At 51.4% G+C, this 25,909-nt stretch overlaps 1 protein-coding gene across 1 annotated transcript; it reads left to right on the plus strand.

The window, feature by feature from the left end:
* Nucleotides 1-25,039, plus strand: LOC128726011 (filamin-A). Its single transcript, XM_053819790.1, has 16 exons — nucleotides 1-231; nucleotides 313-963; nucleotides 1,032-1,516; nucleotides 1,595-1,781; nucleotides 1,860-3,486; nucleotides 3,558-3,725; nucleotides 13,888-14,899; nucleotides 14,993-15,213; nucleotides 17,663-17,811; nucleotides 19,421-19,493; nucleotides 19,623-19,810; nucleotides 20,253-21,857; nucleotides 21,927-22,134; nucleotides 22,201-22,329; nucleotides 22,390-23,936; nucleotides 24,013-25,039. Exons 1-16 carry the CDS (start codon nucleotides 1-3, stop codon nucleotides 24,142-24,144), a joined length of 8,613 nt encoding a protein of 2,870 aa, XP_053675765.1. The 3' UTR covers nucleotides 24,145-25,039.
* The last annotated feature ends 870 nt before the right edge of the window (nucleotides 25,040-25,909 follow it).

The raw sequence follows: 25,909 nt of genomic DNA on the forward strand, positions 1-25,909 counted from the left end.
ATGGAGCTCCCGAAGGGGGCCAAAATCACACACGCCGGGTTGCTGCAGCACACACCCGATGGCAAGACGGAACTGCAGAAGATCACCCAGGCCGGGTTGGTGGCCCGGTCACCCGAAGGAACCGCCGCCAAGGGCATGAACATCCGTGGCAACGAGGATCTGTGGGTTGAAATTCAAGCCAACACCTTCAAGAACTGGGTGAACGAGCACTTGCGGGAGTCTGGCCTACAGGTAAGGTGTTTGGCGTTGGAGGAATTGTTTAATTGCACAATAATTCCGTTCATAAACCTGTTCGTTGGCTCGCTTTTGCAGGTGGTCGAGTTTCATGAGGACTTTTGTGACGGAACACTACTCTGCGCGCTGGTAGAAGGCTTACAGAAACGCCCGCTCAAACCGAACTGGAACAAACGGCCCGCCAACCAGCATCACTACCTGGAAAATGTCACGACGGCGCTGAACGCGATCGAAGCGGACGGCGTCAAGCTGGTCAACATCGGCAACGTGGACATTGTGAATGGGAATGTGAAGCTAATCCTTGGGCTCATCTGGTCGCTGATCGTGCGCTACCAGATCGGTCGAAGTAAGTTCCCACCGCGCAAGTTGATGCTGGCCTGGTTGCAAGCCGCCTTGCCTGATTGTAAGGTCAGCAATCTGACGACGGACTGGAACAGTGGTGTGCTGTTGTCGGCATTGTTGGACTACTGCGAGCCAGGACTTTTCCCACACTGGCGCACACTCAACCAGCATGAATCCGTGCGAAATTGTGAACGCGCGATGGGACTCGCATACGAGCGATTTGGCATTCCGAAGGTCCTTGAGCCAGAGTACTTGGCCTCACGGTGGTTGGACGAGTTGTCCGGTATGACGTATCTGTCGTACTTCATGCGCCCTGGAGGTCCTGGGTACAACGCTACAATGAAGTGGGTCAATGGGCAGATCAAGCGACCAGTGACAAACTTCACGGTGAGTCGATTCGGCGTCAACTAAACTAAATAAAGCAGTTGTATCTAACCTTCTTCCATCCATTCTAGACCAACTTCAATGACGGGCGTGTGTTTTGCGAGATCATCAAGGACCTTGGCGGTCAAGTGCCGGATCCATCCAAGCTCAGCTCAGACCCGTCCCAGTGGGAAAGCAACCAGCAGAAGGTGATCGATGGAGGTCTAAAGCTAGGCGTTAAGCCCGTCCTCGCAGCGAAGGACATGGCAACAGCCGACGAGGAACATCTGGGCGTGATGGCATACACAACCTGGCTGCGTTGGGTCATCCCGAGGCCTCCACTTGCCAACATGCTTGCCGTACACCTGGACAGCACGTCAGGCAGAGTCGGTGAACCGACCGAGTTCCGTGTGGAGGCGTTATCGCGTGAGGTCGACCTTTCGAAGGTGAAGGCATACATCAGCATGCCCAACACGAACTCGCTCCACCAGGTTCGATTGGGATCTCGTGGTGAGGGTACCTTCGTGCCAGACAAGTACGGCATGCATGAGATCGTGCTCGAGATCGACGACAACCAGTAAGTGATCGATCGATGATAAACTCCTTTAAAAAAGCGTTACTTCATGGAAACCCCGTTTGGATCTCGATTTTGCAGACTCGGTGGACACTTTTTCCGCGTACTCCCAAGGCTTGTACACGTCGCTCCGCCCGGCATGGCCCCGTGCGCCCTCGGAAGCCTTGTGGAAGTGCTGGTCAACGCCACCGGGGCGCCCAAAACCGAGGACATCCTTGTGACCGCCTACAGTCCTTCCGGGCGTCCACTCAAGTGTCCGTTGAAGAAGGTACCGTTGAATCATTGCTAGGAACTCCACTTGAAACTCCGACTAATCTTCTGAATTCTTTTTTTTCAACCGCCATAGATTGAGGAAGGACATAGTGCCATTTTCAAGCCGGACGAAGCCGGCGTGTGGGAAATTGCCATAACGTACCAGGGGCGTCACATCCAGGGCGGTCCGTTCACGTGTGCCGTCTTCGACCCGAGTGGCGTGTCCGTGCATGGTCTTGATGGTGCCATGCCTCTACGAGCTCACTCCTTTGAGGTAGATGCTCGTGGTGTCGGTGTTGCTGGTGAGCTGCACGTCGACATCGTTCATGAGAAACGCTCACTTGTCTGCTCGGTCGAACGGCTGCAGGAGAACAAGTACCAGGTCACATTCATGCCACGAGCAAATGGCAAACACCGTGTGTACGTGTACTTCAACGGGTATGATGTAAAGGGCTCACCGTTTATCATGAAAGTCGGTTCAAAGGGCCGTTCGGGCAAGACACGCACAAGCCCACATCAGCACGATGGAAAGCTGCGCTCCGAGAGCCCATCGTACCATTTCAACTCGTCCTCGCTGACACGCAAAGCCACTGATGGGTCATCGCTTCGGCGGGACATCTACTCGCCACCGACGGTACCAAAATCAGGCTCACGTTCGCCGCAGGACTACGAGCACGGGTTTGTCAAGAGCTCCACCAAGGAGACGTACTCGAGCCGGGTTATGTCACCAGCACGGCATAGTCCTTCACCCAAACTGCTGTTCCCAACGACCGAGCCCGATTATGGTGGATTCCGGCGGCGCGATTCTGACGAGCTAAAGAGCCCAGTTCGAGTGCAGGAAAGCGAAAACGGTGGTACCTCGTACGTGAAGACGATCCGCACGGAAAACCACACGACCAAGACGATCCGCACGTTGCTCGACTCTGAGTCGAACGGGAACGCATTCGCTCACATCCGTGCCAGTCCGGGACTGAAGAGTCCCCAAACGGTCTCAGCAACGTTGTTGGAGTCGCGTGGAGCCACGGCCAGTCCCAAACCGATCATTACATCAACATCCACAAGCACGAGCAGCACGCGGTACATCCCGTCGCCAGTAACAGCTGAAGCTCGCGTAGCCAGTCCTTTGCTTTCGGAGAAAACGAACGGTGGCACTTACAAGGTGACGGAGCGTAACTCGACGTACAAGTCAACGGTGACACGTGACGTCGTGCGGGACAGTCCGACGTTCGAACGCGTACTCCGCAGCCCTCCAACGGCTGCTGGGGCCAGTGTCGTGGATTACTCGTCGAACATTCGTGTAAATGCAGGTCCTGGTGGGCAACCATCGCGTCGAGACAGCTACGACGTAATCAACAAGACAAAGCACCTGTTCTCACAGAACTCGCTTGAGTCACTTGCGAACCTGACCGAACGGCAGCTCAATACCGACCTCACATATGACCGATCCACGCTCGACAATCAAACAGAGAAGAATACGCACTTCAACAAGTTCTCGCTGGCCAGTGAACGTCGGCCGGTGATTGAGGATGAGGGCCTTTACCGGGCCGGTGGTTACCTGAAGAACTACCGCACGGAATCGAACGAAAAGTTCGAGCGGTTCAGCTCTTCGCAAGGGTTGAAGGGTGGCTTCGAACCGATCGGGCGTGATGTCAGTGGAGCTCGAGCCATCCGCGTCCAGGACATCCCAGACGGAGTGCTTGGTCGACCGGTAGAGTTCGAGAGTACGTATCTTTGGGCGTTTGCAGATCACATCAAAGGATTGCACCTAATGAAACTGCTTCCTTTTTTCCAGTTGATGGATCACAGGCCGGCTCGGGAAACTTGGAAATCCTCGTCAATGGTGGGCGTGTGACGTCGGCGGTTCGAGCTCTTGGGAATCAGCGATTTGTCGCTAGCTTCACACCGCACGAGTCCGGCACACACACCGTGCAGATCACCTTCAATGAGGAGACCGTACCCGGTAAGTGCCTCTAGTATCCTTTTAGGCTTACGGTTCGATTTCAGCGGGGTTTCGGGAGTGGGTTTACCCGGTTCACTAACAGCTCGCCCTAATTCTCCCGTCCGTCCTCTCCAAGGCCTGTTCTTGTCGAGAATGTTCATTTTGTCCAACACCAGCCGCACGCCAACGTACAACCATTGGCAGCGAACGCGCGGTGGATGAGCCTGTAACTGTCAGGAAGCTGTCAGTTCGCTCCATTTTATCGATCGCCTCTCCGATTCGCCTGATCGCGGGGCATTCGAATCGACGGTGGAATCGGTTTCTATTTATGCGGAATTTGTTTTTCTAATAAAGTATACGTTTGTGCGGATTTATTCAAAGGGTTGTGAGAGATTCGTTTGGATGCAGCAGCAATGCATGATTGGAAGGAATGGTTGAAGGTTTTTGACAGCGCACGCTTGGAAAGAAATGATTCCATCCGACCCACGCTACCCAAGCATATCGACAAGAGCGTACCCATAGCTCGGTGGGATGATCATTTACGCGATCAAGGTGTAGCATATGGATGCGAAACGTCTTTCACGGGTCGACGAGTCGATGAGCTGTGCAGGCGATTGTGCTGCTCACATTTATTGGCGATCGCCAGCCCATGCCCGCGATGCAATAAAATGCTCGAAAACATCGCTCCACATCGTCTTCCTTGGTACGCTTAGGAATATTTTACTGGTGCTAATTTATTCCACCCATCAGCCGCATGTGCTGTGGCGGCATAGTTTAAAGCAAATGTTAAAAATGTAAACACCAAACTTCATTTGCAACGCTGGTCAAGCAAAACGATCGTTGTTTTTGAACGCTACCACAGTGATGAGCGATAACCAGGAAGCTTTCTTAGCAGGAAATTGTGTCCGTCAGTGCGCGTTGCTGCTGGAGGATAACGAATTCCTAATTAGTCGCATATGATACGTACGTTGGTGGCGGCCTAAAATTCTATTAAATCAATGGCCACGCTGTTTGAGCTTCCTGTTTCGTTAAGACGGATCCATTCCAACGTTCACTCGCGAAAGCGCTTTACGAAGAGAAAAAGCTCACGTTTACCTTCGTGAACGCCGGCATGAATTCACTTTCAAAAGCTTCCTCTCATCTCGATCGATCGGAGAGAAGCGCGATCGTTTTGAGGCAATGTTTTGTTTGCTCACAGAAATGATTCTAACATGAAAGTCTACAACCTTCCGATTGTTCCGATTTTAGGGTATTATAAATAATTCAATCAACAAGTTGTCCAATGCCAAATATTTAAGATGACGGCTTAGCGATGATTGATTGTGTTGTTGTATAAACGGAAACATATTCAATGTAAACACATGTTTATGGAAAAACACACTTCATCATAATTCGATTTGAACTTGAACTGATGAAAAAGTCGAACAAAAAAACGCTGATTATTATTAACTTAAGCTCTGCGCCTCATACCGGTTACCTTATTCCATTCGGCACTGTACATTCGTCGCCAGCTACCTGAGCAATCGAGGTAGCACATCGAGAGCACAAAAAGAGCGAGAGAGCCAGAGAGCGGGCGAGCATAACCGCTCCCGAAAGCCCACGCAGCGCTATCCTCTGGAAGCGGTGAGCTCGACATCGCCGCGGTGTCGAAGAAAAGCTAAGTTTTCTTTCGATCGTTGACTAGGAAAGGTGCGTCGTCCGCGCGTTCGTCGGCCAAGTTGCGCGTTTCTTAAGCGAAAAGAAGACAAACGTGGCGATTGCGAGAGGGAAACGAAAGATACCTCAAGCGAGAAATGTGCTAGCGTGAGCAGGGCATCGCGAGGGATTGTAAGAAGATCGTGAACGAGGCAGCAAATCCAGCGAAACAGAACCCTCCCAAGGTGTGTTTCTGTGGCTAGGGGTGTGTTTGTGTGCGTTTGTGCGCAGAAGATCTTGAGTCCGGGTGCGGTATTTGGGTGCGTACACGCTCGAGCATCTTGCAGTGAGGCGAAAATACAAAGCCTCTTTCGCCGACGAAGGCGCAAATATTTGCAGCGCTTGTTTTGTTTTTTGGCCCCATTTCTCGAAGAAATACACGCGCGCGTGAGTCAAAGATCCGTGAACGCGAGTGCGTATAATCCCCCGGGAACGGTGGCTTCATCTCGTGTTGGTGCGCGTTGTTTTTCGTCGTATTTAGCTTCTATTTTGTTCTATTTCTCATTACTCACGATCACGAGTGATCGCGCGCGACACGGCCCAGTGCGATGGCGGCGTGTCTTCGCGGATGGGAAACGAGAAAATTTATCCCACGAAACCCGCGAACCGCAACGGGTCTGCTGACGCACGGGACCCAAGAGGAGGCCATCTTGGACGCAAGAGAGTGTGTGTGTGTATGTGCGATCGTTGTGAGATGACGTGACAGTTCGGGGATCGAGTTTCGGCCTGCGTTTTTTTTTTATTTTGCTGGTCGTGTTGTGACGGCGCTCGCGTTACCTTGGGATTTGCCGCTGTTCTCTCGGTTGCAGTGTTCTTTTGCGGTATCTTTGGCCCGTTACTGCTGGGGTAGTGGTAGCAACATCAGCAAACACGCGATCAAAAAAACCAGAAACCACGCCACAACAACGTTCTGCCTCCGCTTGTCGCCAGCGTTGTGTCTGCTCCCGCTCGTGGCCGTTTTGTTTGGAATTTAGCTTTCTAAATCGTTTCTTCTTCTCCGCTCGTTCTCGTCCACGTATAATCACGCATCCCCCCCAAAGGGGGCCCGATTGGCCCTTTTTTCCCTGCTTTGTTCCCTTTGCATGGTTTTTGGTAGATAACACGTCCGGCGGATGGAGGGACCCGCGCGTACTCCCGTGGAATGCGTGCAGACGCGAGTCGATTTTCTTTTCGGAAATTAGCATCAAACGGAGATAACCGTTCTAATACATATACAGGAGGCAGTAATTTACATCCTCCCGCTCTCTGGCACGCACCCACGGGAGCTCGCGAGGGTTCGCCGGTGGCTTGCAATGGTTGGTGATGGTTAGCTTGGCTTAGATTATGCGTGATCCAAGACGGAACAGAACGAGCGGACGAAGAAGAATATGGCGGCGAATTTCCTCCTGTCTGCGTCGTGAGCTTTCCATTCGATGGCTTATTTTCCTCCTTGCTCCTCTCAACCGTAGTCGGTTTATGCTGAGTTTTATGTTGTGCATCGTTGGTTTTGTCACACAAAATCACCCTTTGAACCGATTGGCAGCAGCATCAGCATCTACGGCACCGGTAGCAGCTACAGCAACAGTAGAGGCGGTTTTCCGGCGGTGGCGTGACCAGTGGGCATCGTTTTGCGATAGGAAAAGCATAAGAATCGTAAGTGGAAAATCGCATCGTCTTCCGTAGGTTCTTATTCTACCATTTTCGATCCACACGTGGGATGGGCATTATTCGCAGCTCGTTTTCCCCATTCTAAGCGTGGTTGTATGATTGAAATTCGCTTTAAAATTACCCTCCCCATCAAAGGCATAATTATAGAACTGCACAACCACACACATACACCCACACGGGCATATGTACGAAACCACGATCCAGCATCCAACGTGCCACCTTTTTTTTTCATTCACTTCTCTAAATCTCGAGTTCAACGTATCCCAACCCGCACCGCTGTAAGTTGACCCAGATTCTGGGGCGGCTTTTTAGCTGCTCATGGTGTGCCGGTTGTGAGATCGCGATGGGCTCTATTACAACCTTCTCGCTTGCTCTCCGTGAGGCTGAGCCAGCCCATTTCTGTGGGCTTGGAACGAGAGGATTAAAGGCACCAGCGCCGAGCGCGAAAGGGACCGAAGCTGGAAAGCCTTTTCTCGATGCACGACTGATTATTTTCTCCCCTATCTGCCGCTCTAAGGGCTGCAGCAGCAACAACATTTCCGACCGAATGGGATACCGTTCGAACCGGACGGGAAACCTCCACGCCCGTTGGAATGCACCCTCGGTGAGATTAATGATGATGAAACCTAATGCAGTAGAATGCCCGATCAGAACGGCTTAGGGTGTGCATTCGAACGGTACTTCTGGCGGTGAATGGCGTTCCTATGATAATTAAACCATCGAGCCACCCCAAGAGCCACCTATGCTGCTTTGCTGTCTTACTGCATCGAGAAGGTGACACAAAATTCTCTCAAAAATCCGTGAAACCCTCACGGGACACACCACCTTGCCGGTCAAGGTTGCCCATTTTCACAAGCCCCGGTCGCAGACATTCAACATTCGTGGCCGGAAATCGTTTAGCAAGGCCCGCAGCCTGCCCACATCCTGCCCATTCAAACCGGGCGAAAAATGTCTTGCCGCCGCGCTCAAACGGTGGGCCGACATTTTCGGAGGGTTTTGTTTTTCCAACGCATCGGTTGTCCTGAGATCGCGCAACAATAGAGGGGGTCCACTTTGCGTTTAAACGCTGGTAGCTCCAGCTCACTGCTCGCGGTTAACCTTCAAGGCGGTTGGCGCTGCGAACAATGATAAGATTTATCATCCGCCCGTTGAGCGGAAGACATTCTTCTTGCGTCCACGAGACAAGCGATCGTTGGCCTTTCGCAGGCGTAGGAGGCCTTTTCAAAACGTGCGCGCGCGCGCACTCTCGGCACGGTTGGTTGCGAGCAAAAATGCGCTCGAATGAAGCATAAGAAGAAGCAAAAACAAAAACCACGCATAAAATAAATACGCTATTCGGCCGGGGGCCGAACGGGAACCAAGCGGGTAAGCGGCGCAGAATCCGGTGCCCCGTGTACCTCTGGGCCATGGGAAAACTCGTTTGCCCTCGTGTGCGATTGTAAATGTTTTCCCTTTTGCGCTCTGCGCTCTTTGAAGCGCTGCTTCTCCGTGGGCTCTCTGGTAAACCTTTACGGTTTGCATCGTGCGTGGGCTGTCGGAGTCGTCGATTGGTTCGCGAAAGCGCATTCAAACCCGCAACGGTACCGAGTTCTCGTGTTGCACCAGTTTGCGCCAATTCATTCCCTCTTCCAGTACCTAGGCACAGCCTCTAGCCCTAGCCCTTCGAGCAATCGACATCGACTTCGAGCGAACGCGAATCCCTTACTCATCAGTACCTGCAGTTGCAACTGTGCTTCAGCTTTTTCGCTGAACTGTTCGTTTAACGTGGGGCATTTTTTTATGATTGGCAGAGCAAAACTGGTGTCACTTTCCGGGCGGTAGATGTTTACCAAACACAAGCCGTCAAGGTTGATGACACGCCACACAACTAGGCCGGCCATTATTCTAGCTGCAGCAACTTTCGTCACCTTCGTCAACGTAACTGGCACACCTTCCACGAGTAACGATCGATACCTCGACAGCCCACAGCCGACAGTGATGCCTCAAAGGAATCCGATACGATCAACGGTGGACGCTCCCTTTTTTTATGACTCACGCGAGTGTGGGTCGATGACACCTCCATACCGTTGTCTGTCCTATGGCCGTTACGAAACCAAAGAAGCTGCACGTCTTCGAAAAGGGTGCACCATACTCGTGTAGCATGTGCTCGATAATGATCGAGTGCCTATCAGCCCTCAGCCGCCGACGTATTATTTGCCCACCCTCACTTGCTCGCTTCGTGATTCGATCGATGCCTTTATGCGTCGTAAAGAAAGCGACCGGATCGCTAAGCAGACGGTACCAGCCTCTCGAGCGATCTCGAGTCCGCCAACCGAGCGAGGGCACTTTCGCAATTTTAAAAGCGCACCTGCAAGAGAAAGCTTTTGCATCGGGTGCGTTCTTCCGTTGCACCAGCGAAGGTGCAGCATTTGTTTGCGAATGCAAAACTATTGCCCGATCAATGCTGGTGAATGTTGATGAGACGATTTAATTGCGGTGCAGCTGCACTTGGCACGGTGATTGTTTAACGGCTGCATCGTCTTCGTGTGCACGTGTGTGTTATTGAGCGGGATCGAAAGCTTCATCTACTATTTAAATGGTGCCGCTTTGCACGTTATAAACGCGCGCCTTCAAATCACGTATCGAATGTGTGTACGCTAAGCTCGACCCGAGCAAACGATCTAGTCCTTTCCCATCCCTGAGAGTGAGCTACAATCCCTCGGGGAATGTTTTATTGTTAGTTTAATTATCCAACGATTAGCAGCACATCGGTACCGATGGATTTACGTAACGAAACGGCACTCTAAACCCCATGCAAAACGGCAGCATCCGCCGCCAATCGACCGCGTCAATGCTTAATGGCCTAAAACGGCTGCTGGTCGATGTCTCGTGGCATTTCTTTTTTTGTTGTTACTGCAGCTGCCACCTCTTCAGCCCCTTTAAAAAGCGAGAGAGAGCGCGGAAGAGATGGTGCGCGAGATCGAAGCACGAGATCGAGCCGATCGCGAGAAGCTGTTGCGTGTTGCAGCATGCAGCAAGATCACGCCGCGGGAGAAAGTTTGCGCCCAAAGAAAACGCAGCTGACCAGCGCAGCTGAGAGCGCTGGGCGCCACATGGAGCCACGAGAGCTGCACGTTTCGTTCGCCCTGTTGTTTTTGTTATTAAGACAAACCCACCGGCGGAGGGCTTCTTTCGCCACGGTCGAGTATCGAATTTTCCTACACGAGAAAGTTCCGTGCCGCGCAAACGCACCCCGAAACCAGGGGCCCGGGAAGTGGACGCAGCCCAACGGTGGCCTCGAACGGGAAAAAAAAGTACACATTTTTATCTCACTTTCCCATTAAAATGCCATGCATTAATGCGATTGCTACGGTCGCTGTTCGGTGCCCGTGTCGTGCAAATTTTAAACACACCCCAGCGGCAAAACGGCCGCCGGCGAGTTGGGCCAAAATCGAAATCTAATTTCATTTGTTTTCCCGCTCCCGGGCCGGGCTGCATTGCGTCAACGTGGCCGGCGGGTGTGAAAGGCGACCAGCGGGTCCCTGGGGGTTTTGTAACGTGCCCCGTTTGTACCGTCGATCGTGTGTGGCCAATGGCGATTCCGGTTCGGTTTCGTACTCGAGCACCCGAATTTTGATCGGACCCTGACGGATGGTTAATATTCGCATATTACACCCATTATGCAAGCTCACATCGCACGTTCCTCCACGGCACCATGGCTTTTTGATGATCGGCGATCGAGCAGGCTTACGCATTCAATTTTTGGGAGGGTGGTACGTGATCGAATGTACACCATAACGCGCTATGTTACGCTCCGAACGAGGCGTGCAGCATTTGAATTATTTTAATGCCCCTCGAAGCTTTCGATCATGGCTCGCAAGCTTGCAGCCACCCTAAGCTACCCGACTCGGTCAATGAACTGCGGCTGAAACGCGATTTCGTTGGTTTCGTTCAGCCTTTTTAACGGACGAAATTCGTCGCTACTCAGTAGAAGAAATTTCATTTCGTCCAGTCCAGGGAGAAACACCTTACAAGAGGTTCGTCGCTGTGCGTTCGCACAAGTCTCTCGTTGATGAACGAGCGTACGTTCGCAGCAGTGACAACGTTTCGCTTCCCATCGGGACGAATGATAGTTTGAGGTGTGCTGACTCTCTTCTCGAAACCGGTCCTGATCGAAAATAACATGCGATGGTGTGAAACTGTTGCTCATTCATCTCGCTCTCGACGAATCCTGCACAATGGTGTGCGCACTCGCAAACACGAGAAATCGAAAAAACGACATTCCTTGTGGGATGGCAACAAAAAAAAACAAACCCCCTAACCTATCGCCTTCTACGACACGGGCTCTTCGATGACATACGCACCATTGGAATGGGTGGAAACATGCAAATCAAAACAACGACCGTTCGTCGTGAGAATGCCACGTTCCGCATAGGATGGTTGTTTCGATTCGCTGGTATAAAACCACGTTGCTATCACAGTGGAGGAATGAATCATACCACACCTTCTGGGTAAGCGTTTGGGTATGCAAAAACAAAACAAACTAAAGTAAATAAATGGGACCACTGTAGCGTCCCGAGTTATCTCGTTAACAGACAAACCTATGCATGCATTGCACGCGCTTTGCAGCATTAACCCAACAGGGTACCCTTAGCCACCGGCGACCCAGTTTACTGTTTGAGGCCACTCGCGTGTCCAGCATGCAGTTTCCTTCTCGCGGTTGCTTTTATTTTGCTCGTTTTTGGGGGAAGGTTTCGAAACGCTGGGCTAGCCATTATTCACTCCACCCAGTCAGGGTGGCGCAGTTTTCATGCATAAAACATTGCAACATAAAAGAATTTGTAAAGCAGCAGTAGCGTTGCAAGCCCACAGTGACCTTCCCGGAGTGGACACCGCGTGCGAACTCGCTCTTCTGTTTAGGTTTTGGTAGGAAAACTTTCACCAAACCCCACGCGTCCGAGGCTCTGGGATGGGTGGAATTTCGTTTTACGCCCCGGCACTTGCCGGCCATTCGCACACGAAGCCGCGCGTGTGGCAGTCGAATTTTCCGCAACCACTATGATGAGAGCCCCAGCGCTACATGGGGGTGTGATGCGCCACCTCGATGGTGTGGAGTAGCCCGAAACCGAAACTGAGTGTACGGTTGTGGTGAAAACGAAATTTTCGAGCCGAGCCATTTTTGGAGGCGTCTGACGATGGTCTCGCCGCCACCAGCTCGGAACGGAAGCGACCTCGAGCACGGGTTTTTGCGCTCAAGCACTTCTCCAGCCTCGCGGCAAAGCCACGAACATAAAGCATTAAAGCCAATAAACAAAAAGGCTCCACCACCCCTTCTTGAAGTACTTAATTGCCCTGCCCGCGGTGGCCCCTCGCACGGAACCGGTTAGCCGATCGATGAATTGGATTTTTATTTGACGAATCGATCGATCAGCCACACACACTGGCCGCGGGTACGGTTGTGGTGGCCAAACACAGCATAACGGGCGTGCAAACCCTCTCGAAGATCGCCGTTTTTCCACCCAACCGGCCACTGAGGGGGCCACTTTCACCCGAAGTGATCGTGCACACGAGAGACACAGTTTCTCTTTTGCCTCGCCACAGCCATACACCGATCGCGTCCAGACGACGATCCATCCATGATGATCGAGCCGGGCCGGACAGATGGACAGGCCACACAGATCATTCGTTCGGAAAACGATCACACCACAGCCCGTACCATGTAGGCCAGGCCGGAATTTCTCCACCCCGGGAGCTTCGGGCCACGAAAGCGAGAGTGAATGCCCTCGCAAGCGTCGTCGCACCGAAAAAATGCCACCAAAAACCGGAAAGTCCACTTGCCATACCGGTGGCACGTCAGCTTCCGTGTGTGTGAGTGTGTGTCCACGTTGAACTCAGGAAGGCTCAAGAAATTCCTTCCAATTCGAGATCGCCTCGAGCATGGTTGAATAATGCCTGCTCAATGATTTAGGTGTGCCTGGGAGCAAAAAGCTGATCGATATCGAACCGATCGAAGGGCCCAACATTCCCCAAATAAGGTTTTCCGTTTAGAGTGCTACACCGATGGACAGTTACTCAAGAATCGCCCGCAGTGCCGGCGGTTACCTAAAAGCCAAATACCGCCACGACTGATCCATTTCCCGATTCCAGGGCCATTTTCCGGCCCCCCATCGCTAGGCACTAGGAAAATGTGTGTTACGAGAGCTTTCACGCCATGCGGCCACACCCCGGAGATTATCTCGTGGTGGGCTCTCGGAAACCGCGCCGATTTTCCCTCAAGCTCGATTGTGCGATCGCCGTCGCGCATCTTCGCGAAACGCGAGCACTTCTCACGCGACGCCGCTAACGCTAACCTGGTTTCTGGGTGCAATTAAGAGCATAAGCGGTTGTAGCCCTCTTTTTTGTTGTTGTGCTTCTTCTTCTCCCTAACCCACACATGTGGTGGGCTTCTTTTCCCTCCGCGCGAGGCGTGTGTGTGTTTCCCTTCATTCCAGTGCTAAGGGAGCCCGGCTTCCCGACTCGGGGCTTCATTATTAATCTTATTTGGTAATCGGAACGCGTCCCAGCGCCGGCGTCGGAAGGGAAAATAAATTGCTGTTTGCATTTTCACCGCGCTCCCATCCCGGATGGGTGTTGCATTAATGGAGGGTTTTGGGGCGAGCTTTTTTTTTTTTTTTGGGGACACCCCGTTTTCGTTGCCATCGATGAACGAACGAACGAGCGCGATCCAAAAGTGGGTCGGGAAATTTCGTGATCGACGCGTTCAGATCTGTAGGCAACACGTTTAATTAAACCCCCAATTACGCGCTATCCGTTCGATCGCATCCAGCTAACGGCCAGTTTTTCTTCTTCTCTCACCCTGCAGGGTCACCTTGGAATATCAACATAATGTCGTCACCAGGGCTCACGGCTCTCGGTGAGTCCACGCGGTTGGTGCCGGCGAACTTGCCGGCGGTTTTTGAGGTCCTGCCACCCCCGGGTGCCTCGATCCGGGGTGGTGACTGCGTCGCAACTGTCCTGTCCCCGAGCAAGGCGAAGGTGTCCGCCCGGGTGGCACACGAATCGGCGAACGGTGCGTTGCGGATCGAGTTCGTCCCGTCGGAGGTTGGCACGCACATTGTCGAGGCGTCGATCGGTGGCACCACGCTCGTTGGTGGACCACTCATCGCGAAGGTGTATGATTCGAGCCTGATCCAGGTGACGGACGTGAATGGAGGTGTCGTCGGACAACCGTGCCAATTCCGTGTCGATGCGAGTGCCGCCGGTGAAGGACAGCTCGAGATCTCGATTAATGAGGGCGAGGTGCCAAATCACGTGCAGGTCGTCGGTGGTGGTCGCTGTTTGGTGTCGTTCACACCCGAGCAAGCTAAACCGCATCTGATCGACATCAAGTTCAATGGGGAAACCGTGATTGGATGTCCGTTCGTGTGCTCGGTAGCTGACACCAGCCGCGTTCTGCTGAACCTAGCCAATCTCGAGCTGATCCCGGTGAACCGGCCTGCGTCGTTTCACATCACCGTTAGTGGTGGTGGTGCAGCTGAGCTGGCTGTGAGTGTTCGTGGACCACAGGGTGAACTTCCGGTGCGTGTAACCGGTGACATCCACGCTGGTTTTACGGCTGAATTTACGCCCAATCACGTGGGAGCGCACACGATCAACGTCGAGTACAACGGGTACCCAGTTCAGGGTACTCCGTTCGTGGCCAAATCATACGATGCCACTAAAGTAGCCGTAGGCTCCGTGTCAAAGGGCACAGTTGGCCGACCGGTGCAGTTCACCGTTGATGCGGGTGACGCCGGCGAGGGGAACCTTGAGATTACGATCTCCGCCAAGGGTCACAACATCCCCACGCAGGTGCACCCGCAAGGCAATGCCAAGTAAGTAATGTTCGAGCTTTTTTCCGTGCCACATCGCCATGACTCTTTTTTGCCCAAACTAACATCCTTTATGGTGGCACCTTTGTCTTGCAGATTTGCCGTCTCATTTGTCCCAGCTGAACCGTGCGAGCACGTCATCAATGTATCGTTCAACAAAATGCTCGTGCCCGGTTGCCCGATCACCGTCATCATCAATGGCGGAACTACTGGACCGCAGGTGTCCTTGGGCGGTCCAGGACCGCTCCATATGCCCAACTCACTGGTCATCAACCACGCCGGAGGCCGCCTGGAAGACATCGAGGTGAACGTCGAAGGTAGGTGGCCGACCCGCGTCGCCGGACAACCGGCAGACTCTAGCGTAGTGTTCGTGTAATGTAACCCTGTATCCTGTATCCTGTATCCCCCCCCCCAAAAAAAAAACATACACACATATATATATGTATTCCTTATCTTTGTTTTATGAGCGAGTGGGTGGAGCATTAAACTAGCACGTAAAATCCAGCCTCATATTGTAGCCCGCGAGTTGACACCGCAATCCAGACACTTCTTTTCTTTCTTACTTTTAATCGTGGTTTTCTTTTATATATATATACATTGTTTTTTTTTTGTTTTTTTTTGCTCATGTGTTGCTCGTGTTTCTGTAATTTACCTTCGATCCTTTCCCATCGTATCATTAGAATGGCGTCATTAGTAAAACTAGGATCTTTTCAAAAATCTTTCCTTCTTTTCCATTCACATTTCGGCTTTGATATCCTTTTGTACCTCCCCCGTGTTTGATCATTCGGCTCTACGCATCCCTTCATTTGTATTCTCACTCCTGGGAATTGAGCAAGGACGCTAAATTTAAAAAAAAACAACATCCGGTAAAAAGCACCCACCCACCCAACTCCCATCTGGCTGCATCGATGTTATTTGTTGTCTATTAATTTTTTTTCTGGCCAATTCACTCGCGATTTCGTTGCCCACACAACTAATGACGCGCAATTTGTTCAATAGCAAATAGGCCCATTGGTAGCACTTGATTTAATTAGCGTAAAACCTGGAGGCGACAGAAAAAAGAATAGAAAAATCGATTTAGGGCAAGAGCAAACAGGAGTCAGAAAAGCAAGAGTGACTTGTGTGTCCGAATAAGCGAGAAACCTGGAAAAAGATCTCAATAAAAGAAACATTATTATGATATGGAAAACAGGAGTAAGCAAAAGAAGAAATGCAGGAAATAACAATCGATAGTGATAGTAAAAAATTGTAAACAAACGCACACGATTGTGGTTGAGCCCATTTCGTCGTCCTGGTTTCATGAAATGATTTAGACGAGATAAAAAATGGAAACTAAATTTCCAAAAGGAATTTATTCCGCTTCCCTTGCTCGTTCGCTTGCCTTGGCCAACGAGGGAGCCAAATTTTCAAACCCGCCCAACCACAATCGTACCACCGTTAACCTCCCCCGACCACCACCATCACCTCACATTCTTTCACCCGTTCTCTAGCGCTGTAAATGAATCGTTTTAATCTGACCGGGGGTCTTCACCTCTTCTCTATTTTACATGTACATTCCAGGGCGCCGTAGACTTTTGTACTAGATCCCTTGATTGATTGAATGATTGCGAGCTCGGTAGCTTTTGTTGATAATTAGCACACTTTTCATATTACCGTTTTTTTTTTCATTCGTATTTTTGTTTTTACCTGTTTTGTGGTTTACCCGTTTAGTTTTACGTTAATTATTACTTTTTCCTACTCCCTCTTCTGATGCCTTTGCTTTCTTTTACGAATTTTCAACGAGCTTTTAATCCGACCGCCATGGTCCCGCCGGGTGGGTGGGAAGGTGCCCCCCAGCAGCCTCCCCACACTCTTTCCTCTCGTTGCGTTCGTTGCCATCGTTAGTAGTTTACGCCAAGAGGTTCGCCCGCCCGGTGGTCGCTGCATCTAATCGTAAATTGTAATGAGCAAACGGCGAATGCACGTAGCGTATACATTAATCCAAGCATTTCAAGAACAGATTTCTAACGCCCCCGCCTTATCTCCCCAATTTTCCCCTCCCTTATATGTGTACGATAACCAGCGCGGTTCGCGCGCCAGCATATATTAATATACATATATCGGATAGCTATCGTAGATGAATTAACTGTTAAGCGCACCGTAATCATTCGAAGCTGCTCGCACCGGAAGGAGAAAGCGAGAGCTTGCGAAAGCCATATATGGACGAAGAGAGAGAAAAAAAATCAGCAAAACGAAACGGAAAAAGGCTCGCAAAATCCTGCACTTTGCCGGAGAGTAGCTGACCGAAGCGTTGCTTTTTACCGTAGTACCGTGTATAATTCACGCCATTGTTTGTTCCCACACTACACCCGCACACGAATGTAAGCCACTACACGATTGCTAACACCGTTAAAATGTAGTCCTTTTTAGGTTTTTATTTTCCTGCTCCCTTTCTGGTTTCTGGGTGGTATCAATAAAAATGACTAATAAACTAAAGAACCGTCGTGTTTGCATGCGCCTTGTTTGGTTGTGTTAGTATTGCTTGCTGTCCCCGTAGAAAGCGTGTCCTTAATCACCATCCCATGGCCCCATTCGCTCCACGCGAAGGACCTCCGATCGCGGCTACATCAGCACCATCACCGGGGGTATTGTAGAGAAAACCTAAAAAAAAAACACCCAAAGTCCCATTTCGATCGATCCTCCCTTGTTTTTTTTTTGCTCTTTAAAAATCAAAATCAAAATCAAAAATCGAAACGTTCCGACACTCCTCCCCCCAAACATCTCCAGGCCCCTCCGGTCACTCGGTACCGGCACAAGTCTTACAGACGGCCGATGGCGTGTTTAAGGCCGAGTTTGTGCCACGTGTCGTCGGTGAACATCGAGTCAGCGTTACCGTCGAGGGACAACCGACCGTCGGCAGCCCGTACTCCGCGAAGGTAAGTCGCACCAAGTAGTCCTCGTGGTGTGGTGCTAATTTCTTCCCCCTGGTGCCGTCCAAGGTCGAATCCATTGGCGCTGGAATGTCGGCGCAGGTGTGGACTCGCTCCGTGGACACATCAGGAAACCTTTCCACTGGTGCGAATGTTTGAATGCAAACGGGCACGGCCTGTTCAATAATGCATATGGGCTCCAAGATCCGCTTGGAAAGTGTTCTCGTACGCTACGTTCGTGGATCTCTCTCTATCTGTCTGCAACATTCCAAACCACTACCGGGTAGATCGAATTTTAGTAAAAATACACATAATTGGCACCCATTTTCCGCACATTTGCCTGCAATGATTGACAACCGGTGGCGTTACGCGTTCGATTCTCGTAACGCTACCGAAACGAAGCGCGTCTGCATCAATGCGATCTCGCTTTTTCGCTGATTGGGTTGTGTTTACCCACCTGGAAAAACTGCCTAATGGAAGCCTCCATTCGCCGAATGATATAATCGGGCGCAATTTTGCGAACGAACAGATGAATCGTCACAGTTCCACACGTGGAAATTGCCCGTAGCTGCATGCATATGTCCATGCCGTGCACGATACAGATCGGTATCGTGGAAATATTCCACTACCTGTCGGTTACGATGCATCGCAGCAACCTGACAACAGCTCGGTAGCAACCCGGTAGCAACCGGTCCAAGCAGGCGTTCATCTTCGGATTGACATGAGAAAATGAACCTGTCAAAACGAGCCACGGGTCGTGTTTTTCATTTGAAGGAAAAACTTTTACCACCCTTCAGCCGGTTGAGTTATGCCCAAAATAAGACGTACGAGGGTGTATATATAACCCACTTAAACTTCCCGCACGCTCCAATGGGTTCGAGTAATTTAAAGTGCCTATTAAAAGCCGTCCAGCGCTGCAACGCGGGCGAGTGTTTGTGTGTCTCTTTGCCAGTGCCGTGTGCGCCCTAGCCTGACGAGTGATTAATTAAACCCCCAGAAGTCACCTCCTTTACTACCGGCTCTAAGACGTTCGTATGCGTGTGTGTGTGTGTTCTCGTTTGTATCTTATGACGCATTGCGCCATAGCACCCACTCGGGTTGAATTTCCTCGATGGAGTGACCAACGGACGGTTTGAAACGCCATCCCGTTTGTTCTGCCATCCACCTGAAGCCCTGCCATAGAAGGCTTCCAAGGGTGAGTGTCGCGATGGCACGTGCTCGAGGCAGCACTTTGCGCTCGACAAACAATTTGCGCAGGCGGTGTAACGCACCAAGCCGCCACGAGCTATGCCACTGCGCAGTGTAATTACCGTTAATTATTAACTTTATTCGCGCTCGTGCCCTCTCAAACACACAGAGAGTGTCTCTGGTGCGGAAAAGTACAAACGAACCGCGACTCGAAGAACCTCAAAGATCAGTCGCGTTTGGCAGCAGTAACACGGCTGCACGAGGTTTCTCCTCATTCTGAGCACGTCCCACGACCGACGAGATACACACACACTCCCTGGGGAGGGAGAAAAAGCACGGCTAGGGCCCGGTGTTTGCCAGCAGAAACATTCTAACGCGATCATTTCATTGCTATTCCATCCGGGCCGTTTCTCCGGACACGATGCAGGTCTACGATGTCACCGCGATCAAGGTGAAGAACGTCAACAATGGCACCGTCGGTAAGCCGGTGGTGTTCTTGGGTAAGTGAACTCCGCGATTGCACTCTCCGGAAAAAGGGTTTCTAACGCAATCCTTCTCTTTCCCTCTCTCTCTCTCTCTCTCTCTCTCTCTCTCTCTCTCTCTCTCTCTGTCCCTTTCACATCCGACAGTGGAAACGTCCCAGGCCGGACCAGGCAACCTAGAAGTGACGGTCAATGGAGGGCGCGTACCAACGTCAGCCCAGGCGCAGGGTCAACACACTTACGCGATCAGCTTCACGCCCCGTGAGGCACAGAACCACACGGTCGAGCTGCGTTTCAACGGACAGGACGTGCCGGGTAGTCCGTTCACCTGTAAGGTAAGGCACTACGGCGTTTTCCCCACCCACCGAAGTGGCCCAGGTTTTATGGTCTGAGCTTTCGAGAGTTTTCATCGACCTGCGGAGGTGTGTGAGCTAACCCGCGATCGATTGGGCGTGTGGCTGTGTGTGTCGGCAGGAAGTGTGTCGTGGAGGGTCTGCTCCACGTTGCAGTTCGTGTGTCAGTGGGGTGCCAGTGTTAGCGATGTGTCGGACGGGCGTTGGCCGGATCTGCTGGTCTTCCAGATCTCGGTGTTGTCGGATGCGATTCCTCCACCGAGGACGAGTACGTGCAGTTGTCCCGGTCGTTTTGTGCATTGTTCGGATCATCTAAAAGATCGTTGTTTAAATCTAGGGGCCGCATAGAGCTGTTGGAAAACATTTCCAATGCCTTTACTTTGACCCCATTTTCACCATTCATCTTATTGTGGTTTATTTGTAGGTCTCACCAGCAGCTCGCATCGTCAGTGGAGACCTCACGGATAAGGTGAGCGTTGGTCACACGTTTGACTTCGTCGTCGAGTCTGATATCGCACCCGTCGTGGAGGTCCTTGGTCCTGCCAGGCGTCCAGTACGCGCTGACATCGTCCCAGCCGCTCCAACTGGGTTCCGCGTGAAATTCGAACCAGTAGAAGTTGGTGATCATTCGGTGGAAGTACGTCTCCCAGGCAGTGGCCACGTCGAGGGTAGTCCGTTCCTGCTGAAGGCGTACTCCGCCGAGAAGGTCGTTGTCACCGACATTCGACCGGGCGTTGTCGGCAAGAGCGTCAGTTTTGGCATCAACGCAAGTCAGGCAGGAGCCGGCAACCTCGAGATCATTGTTGCCGTTGGTGGCAAAAACGTACCGAATTTCGTCCAGTCAGAGGGCAATGCACGATTCAAAGTGAACTTTAAACCCACCGAACCAGCCACCCACTCGCTGTCGGTGCGTTTCAATGGATATCCGGTGCCAGGATCACCCTTTGCCTGTCACGTCACTCACGCGCCAGTGTCCCTCTCGAAGGCGGTTGCGACTGGCGAATGTCTGCGACAGGCCCCGGTCAAGTGTGACAGTGCATTCGAGCTAGAGGGCTTCGATGGGATCGATCCGCAGGTGTTGATCACCTCACCAGCAGGTGATACCGTGCCCTCTCGAGTAGCCTACCGAGATGACGTCCATCTGGTGTCCTTTGTGCCGACTTCCGTCGGGCGGCATCTAATCAGCGTGACGGCGAATGATCAGCACATCACCGGATCGCCGTTCTCCTGCAACGTGTTTGACGTGTCGCGGGTTTCGATCAGTGGTCTTGATGCACGTACCACCATGGCCTCGTTGGGTGTTCCATTAACGTTCAGCGTTGATGCAGCAGGTGCCGGTGAGGGCACACTAGAGCTGGTTGTTTCAACGGCCACCTCCACGGTGAAGGCTGAAGTGACGGCGTGCGCTCGTGGGTTGTACGACGTCACGTTCATCCCACAGAGCTGTGAGCCACACTTTGTTAACATCACGTTCAATGATCTGCCCGTCGATGGCAGCCCGTTCCGGTGTGAAGTTCAGCAACACACGCAGCATGTGCAGGTCGGCAATGTGACACTTATCGAGCTGGTCGCTGAAGATCAGACGGTGGAGATTTTCGACCCCGAATCGAAGCTGGTTCCGTTCACGCTTTCACGCAAAGCTGCTGAGTTCCGTGCGTCCAAAATCGGCCAGTATGTGGTGCGATACATCGATCAGGAGACGCGCGCATTCATTGCAGCTCGCACGATCAACGTTTTCGATCCGTCGATGGTGAAGATCGTCGAGGTGGGTGAAGCGTACTGTCACAAACCAGCCTCACTCGTTGTGTCTAGTAATGATGCCGGTCAGGGCACGCTTACGTCGATGGTACGCTGCGGAGGTCTAGAGGTTCCACATTCGATCCGTAGCACGACCAATAGCGGCCTCTGGGAGATCGTGTACCATCCATCGCGCGTCGCACCGCACAAGATAACGATCCTGTACAATCAGGTGCCGATCTCGAACAAGGCCATCGAAATCAACGTCCTAGCGCCGGCGATGAGCAAGGAGGTAAGGATGTCTTGTGGATGTTTCACATCTGATCTGAATGCTAATATCTCGATCTTTTTTCCCTTCAAGATCACCGTGAACGGGCTGGGATTGTACCAGGCACGTGTCGGTAAAACGACTTCTTTCGCGATTGATACCGTGGGTCATCCGGCTCGGGAGTTCGATGTGGTCGTATCAGGCCCGGGAGGTCAGGCGCTACCGGTACGCTGCTACCAGACCAAGGGTGGCCATCTGCAAGCCGAGTTCAACGTGCAGAAAGTGGGTCAATGTTTGATTGGTAAGTTGTGCCTATCAAAGGCGTTTTACAGGGCGAAGAGTAATGAAGTTTGTTCTCTACTTCCAGATGTACTCCACCAATCGAAACCATTGATGGGCAGCCCGTACACGTGTGAGTCGTACGATCCGACAAAGATCCAGCTGCAGAAGGTCCCGAAGATGAACCTGTGCGCCAACTCACCCATCACGTGGATCGGTAAGCCTCAGCTAAGCTGCTCTGAGCGATCTAAGGCTAATAATTAACTCCATTTTACAGTGCAATCTGAATCAGCGGGTGTAGCGGAAATCGAAGTAACCGTATTGTCTCCGAGTGGCCAAAACGTCCCAGTAAAGCTGATGCAACAGGACGATTACGAGCACGCGATCGAGTTCGTACCGTTGGGAGCCGGTCACTATAAAGCCACGATCATGTACGGTGGTGAAACCGTCCCGAGTTCACCCATCACCTTCGCTGTACAATCGGCTGGAGGTAAAAGTGACAGCCATGCGTCCGGAAACGGTCTCGAGGTAGCACACCGCGGTAAAGAGACCTCGTTCGTAGTGTTCTGTCCTACGGCGCCAAACGTGCAGATCGAACGCACTGATGAGCAAGCGGAACGGATCGAACCACGCATCAAGAGCATGGGCAACAACCAGTGGAAGATCTACTACACGATCCTGTCGGTGGGTCAGTACGAGATCCGAGCGAGCTGCACCAACCGTGGCCCACTGCCTGGGTCTCCGTGGAACATTTCGTGTCTCGATCCGGCTAAGGTGGTTCCAGTCGGTGGCTGGGGATCGCTTTTGGATGGCTCCGGTAAGCTGGTGCTACCCAGCAAGATCGTTTTCGACACGACCCTGGCCGGTCCGGGCGAACTGACTTGTTACGTAAACGATGCCGAAGTAACGGTTGAGAAGCAGTCTGGTGGTAAAAGTGTCCTCTTCCTATCAGACGACGGACTCTCGAAGGGTGAGCACACATTTGACCTCACGTGGTCAGGACTCCCCATCTCACAGAGCCCTGGATTCGTGTACGTAACCGGCATGACGATCGGTTCGGATCGCGTTGTCCTGACAGGACGTGGTCTCACCACAGCACAGGTTGGTGAGGTGTCACATTTCACGATCGATGCCACGGACGCGTTGTCGGGTAAACCGGAAGTGCACATGGCGTATGATGATGGAGAACCGCTTCCGGTCACACTACTGCAACCACGCCCCACCGAGCTTGTGTGGTTGGCATCCTACAATCCGCACAAATCCACCGGTGGTCCACTTAGCCTCGAGGTGGAATGGAACGGACGCATCATCAAGGGTTGTCCACTCACGATCCCAGTTGGACCAGCTGTGGACGCTGCAAAGGTACTCTGCTCGGGTGAAGGCCTTCGGAATGGAGTTGTTGGGCGTGAGATCAAGTCATGGATCGACACACGCCGTGCTGGTCCGGGCGAACTGACGGCACATTGTGCTGGCCCACGGAAGGTTGCCTACTGCGAGCTGTACGATCACGGAGACGCCACGTTCACGCTCAACGTGAAGCCACAAGAACCTGGCAGGCATTCACTCACGATTAAATACGGTGGACAACACGTGCCTGGGTCTCCGTACACGTTGCGGGTTGTTGGAGCACCCGACGCTAGCAAAGTGCGTGTGTACGGACCGGGAATTGAACATGGCGTCCTGGCGACGTTCCAGTCACGATTTATCGTGGATACACGAGGCGCCGGAGCAGGACAGCTGACGGTGCGAGTACGCGGACCGAAGGGAGCCTTCCGAGTGGAGATGCAGCGTGAAAGCCAGAAGGACCGAACCATCCTGTGCAAGGTGAGTTGACGTCATTTACCGATTCATGTACTCGACCGTGTACTAATGGGTGTTTTTGTCGCTTTTCTCTCGACAGTACGATCCCACCGAACCAGGCGACTACCGAGTGGAGGTAAAGTGGGCCGGTGAGCTGGTGCCCGGTTCACCCTTCCCCGTGCTTATCTTCGACACGCAGGAGGAGCTGAAACGATTTCTACACGGAAACTGACGGCCAACTGGCCAGGAACGACACGAGTCGAAGCTCGCACTCACTTAACATAGCACAAATGGCACCAACAGGGTTGCATTAAAGAGGAGAATGAGCTGTTGAAATTGCAAATTGTTAATGTAGAAGGCAGACACTGAGGGCCACGGTTTCCTTCTATGGAAAGCCACTTTGCGAGACGAAAAGGGCGCCGGAAACGCCGGCCGTTGTTAATTTTAAATGATTAAGTTTTACAGCGCGCATCGAATAGAAGTTTAATGGACACCTTCCCATACGCACCAGAGTATGATGGGCTAACATTTAGTGGCTAACGGGTTAGGGGTGCGACCACGCACCAATAAACGCTCTAACGAATGCCGAATCGTGCGAAACCGGCCTCACCGAGGCGGAATTCGCATTATTTGATTGTTAATGTATAAATTGCTGCAACGAAGGACGAAGCGCGAGAACTAAATGAATGATTAATAAACGAATCTTGTTACATAATAGCAACTAGGGAAAGTATTTCACGGAAATTTTGTTAGCTTTTTGAATAGGATGCAACTAAGAGAATGATTGAAAATGTAACTGAAACGAAACATATGCAGCCTGCATTACAGGGGATAAGGCTGCGTTCGGAGAAATGTTTCAATGTAATGTGAAATATTTCACCTTTGTAACTGTGGATACAAATGATATTTTAAACTTTTATTGCCATTGTTATATGGATCTTTGTTTCCACCATTTCATTTACACCGCAAGTGTTAACCAAAAGTTATGCTCCACATGACAATATCTTAAAAACAAAGTTATAGTATGCTGTATTGTATAATTTGACTACGATATTGTTCATCGTGTCAGCAACAATATGCAGTTCCTTGCTTCGATTGACTACAATCCAAGAATGCGTAATTACAATTAGTCATGACCGAGTTTTGATTCTGTATTTATTAGTCACTGATGATACGATGAAAACAGCTTTTATTTAAATATATTTCGTCGTTTTCAAAATAGAAACACAAGGCAAAACAATTGGAATCGCTTAAAACGTTCGCTTCTCGTTTCGGCGTGCTAAAATAGTTATGATTTCCAAGATGGTCACGGGAAACTAAGAACCTGTATCAAGCATTCGTGTTATCAGCCATGTTATCACATCAGCCATTTATCATAACAACCAATCGGCATAACGACCAATCAAAATTTCTCGAACATGGAGGGCATTATCATTAAAGCCGATCGGCTTAAGCCGATAATTATCCGTGCGCGAGAGCGGGCTAGCTGATGAGCTTAGTCACATCACTCTCACCAAACGCGCGCGGCGTCTTTGCTGCATGATCTCCTGGTACTACTGTTCTCGGCTGCGGTGTAAAACTGCCGGTAGCTTTTCAGAAGAATTTTGCCGAAATTTGAAATATCCAAGCACATGAACCACCCGCGACGAAGGCACATTTGCCTCTGATCGTGAATTTTTGCTTTGGGCTCAGATTGTATTGGCAACAATTACTTATCACACGGCAGCTGCCTCGTGGGTGTGAGACAGAGAGAAACCAAACGGCCGAACATGACCGGTCGCAACACGAGAAGAAAGAAACGAACTCTCACTTGTTCTTGGCGGGCAACGTGATTGGACTAATCGATCAAGGTCGCACTATGGACTACTACGCTGGCTACGGAGGACATGTTTATTCACCACTTTGATTTTATTAAATTTCATCATCAAAATATAAGCCAACGTGTTGTTATCATTGATTAATATCACAGAAATATAATACACACCTAAAATGTACAC

The sequence above is a fragment of the Anopheles nili genome, chromosome 3 (genome assembly GCF_943737925.1).
Source record: "Anopheles nili chromosome 3, idAnoNiliSN_F5_01, whole genome shotgun sequence".
Lineage (NCBI taxonomy): Eukaryota > Metazoa > Arthropoda > Insecta > Diptera > Culicidae > Anopheles > Anopheles nili.